The sequence below is a fragment of the Octopus bimaculoides genome, chromosome 1, assembly GCF_001194135.2.
Source record: "Octopus bimaculoides isolate UCB-OBI-ISO-001 chromosome 1, ASM119413v2, whole genome shotgun sequence".
NCBI classification, from domain to species: Eukaryota; Metazoa; Mollusca; class Cephalopoda; order Octopoda; family Octopodidae; genus Octopus; species Octopus bimaculoides.
The window spans coordinates 6018806-6019927 of NC_068981.1; the positions used below are offsets into that span (position 1 = coordinate 6018806).

Genomic DNA, 1122 nt, shown 5'->3' on the forward strand with positions numbered 1-1122 from the left:
TGGGCTGTGCGTGAGAAGACCCGGCAAGCCAAGTAAGATCGTTGCCAGTGCCCCTGGACTGGCTTGTGCGGGTGGCACATAAAAGACACCATTTCGAGCGTGGCCGTTTTCGTGCGGGTGACACGTAAAAGCACCCACTACACTCTCTGAGTGGTTGGCGTTAGGAAGGGCATCCAGCTGTAGAAACTCTGCCAAATCAGACTGGAGCCTGGTGTTGCCATCCGGTTTCACCAGTCCTCAGTCAAATCGTCCAACCCATGCTAGCATGGAAAGCGGACGTTAAACGATGATGATGATGATGATGATGATATGCAAGGGCACATGGCCTAGTGGCTAGGGTATTGCGCTCACAATCACAAGATTTTGGTTTCAATTCCTGGACCGGGTGGTGCATTGTGTTCTTGAGCAAAACACTTCATCTCATGCTGCTCTGCAATCACTTTTGACACCTGACGTGTGATACACCTGTTTCACCTTTGCAGGTAACGTTGATTTGATGGAGGGAATGAGCTAATGTACAGGAGATGCATTTGATTGGCAGGAGAGAGGGTGGGAGTGAGTGGGGTGGAGTTGGACAGAGATAAAAACTAGTGGTGTCAGGGCTGAGCCTTAAGAGGGGACAGGAGAATAGGGAGTGCATGAGGAGAGTGAGGAATGATTAAAGATGGGGATGGTATTAGGTGTTTGGAAGGGCATCCGGCTGTAAAAACCTTGCCAAAACTGATCTTGCCTGTGCTTGTGTCACGTAAAAAGCACTAAACCAATTCTGGTGAGAGGTTGGTGTTAGGAAGGGCATCCAGCTGTGAAGATCCTGCCAAAACAGTCACAGATGTCTGGTGCTAGCTTCTATCTGGCCAGCTCCTGTCAAACCGTCTCACCCATGCCAGCATGGAACGAGGATGTTAAACGATGGTGATGATGATGTTTTTTTTTTTTTGCTTTTTGTATTTATATTTGTCAGTTTGGTCAAACCATTAATGTGGAATCTCTCTTGTTTATATTTGCAGGATTTCGAGAACCGACTGAACAGTCTCAGCTTAGATGACATTGAACGCCTGGCAACCATCAAGTTATTTCAAGCGAAAAAGTTAAATTCTTCGTAGCACACATCTCATTGAACCT

At 47.1% G+C, this 1122-nt stretch overlaps 1 protein-coding gene across 1 annotated transcript in view; it reads left to right on the forward strand.

Annotated features, from left to right (window-relative positions):
* LOC106875991 (ubiquitin-like protein 4A) overlaps window positions 1-1122 on the forward strand; it is a 10610-nt gene extending 9488 nt beyond the window's left edge. Inside the window, exon 4 of the mRNA XM_014924333.2 lies at window positions 1008-1122. Coding sequence (XP_014779819.1) covers window positions 1008-1103 — 96 coding nt within the window. The 3' untranslated portion in view covers window positions 1104-1122. The remainder of the gene's footprint in view (window positions 1-1007) is intronic.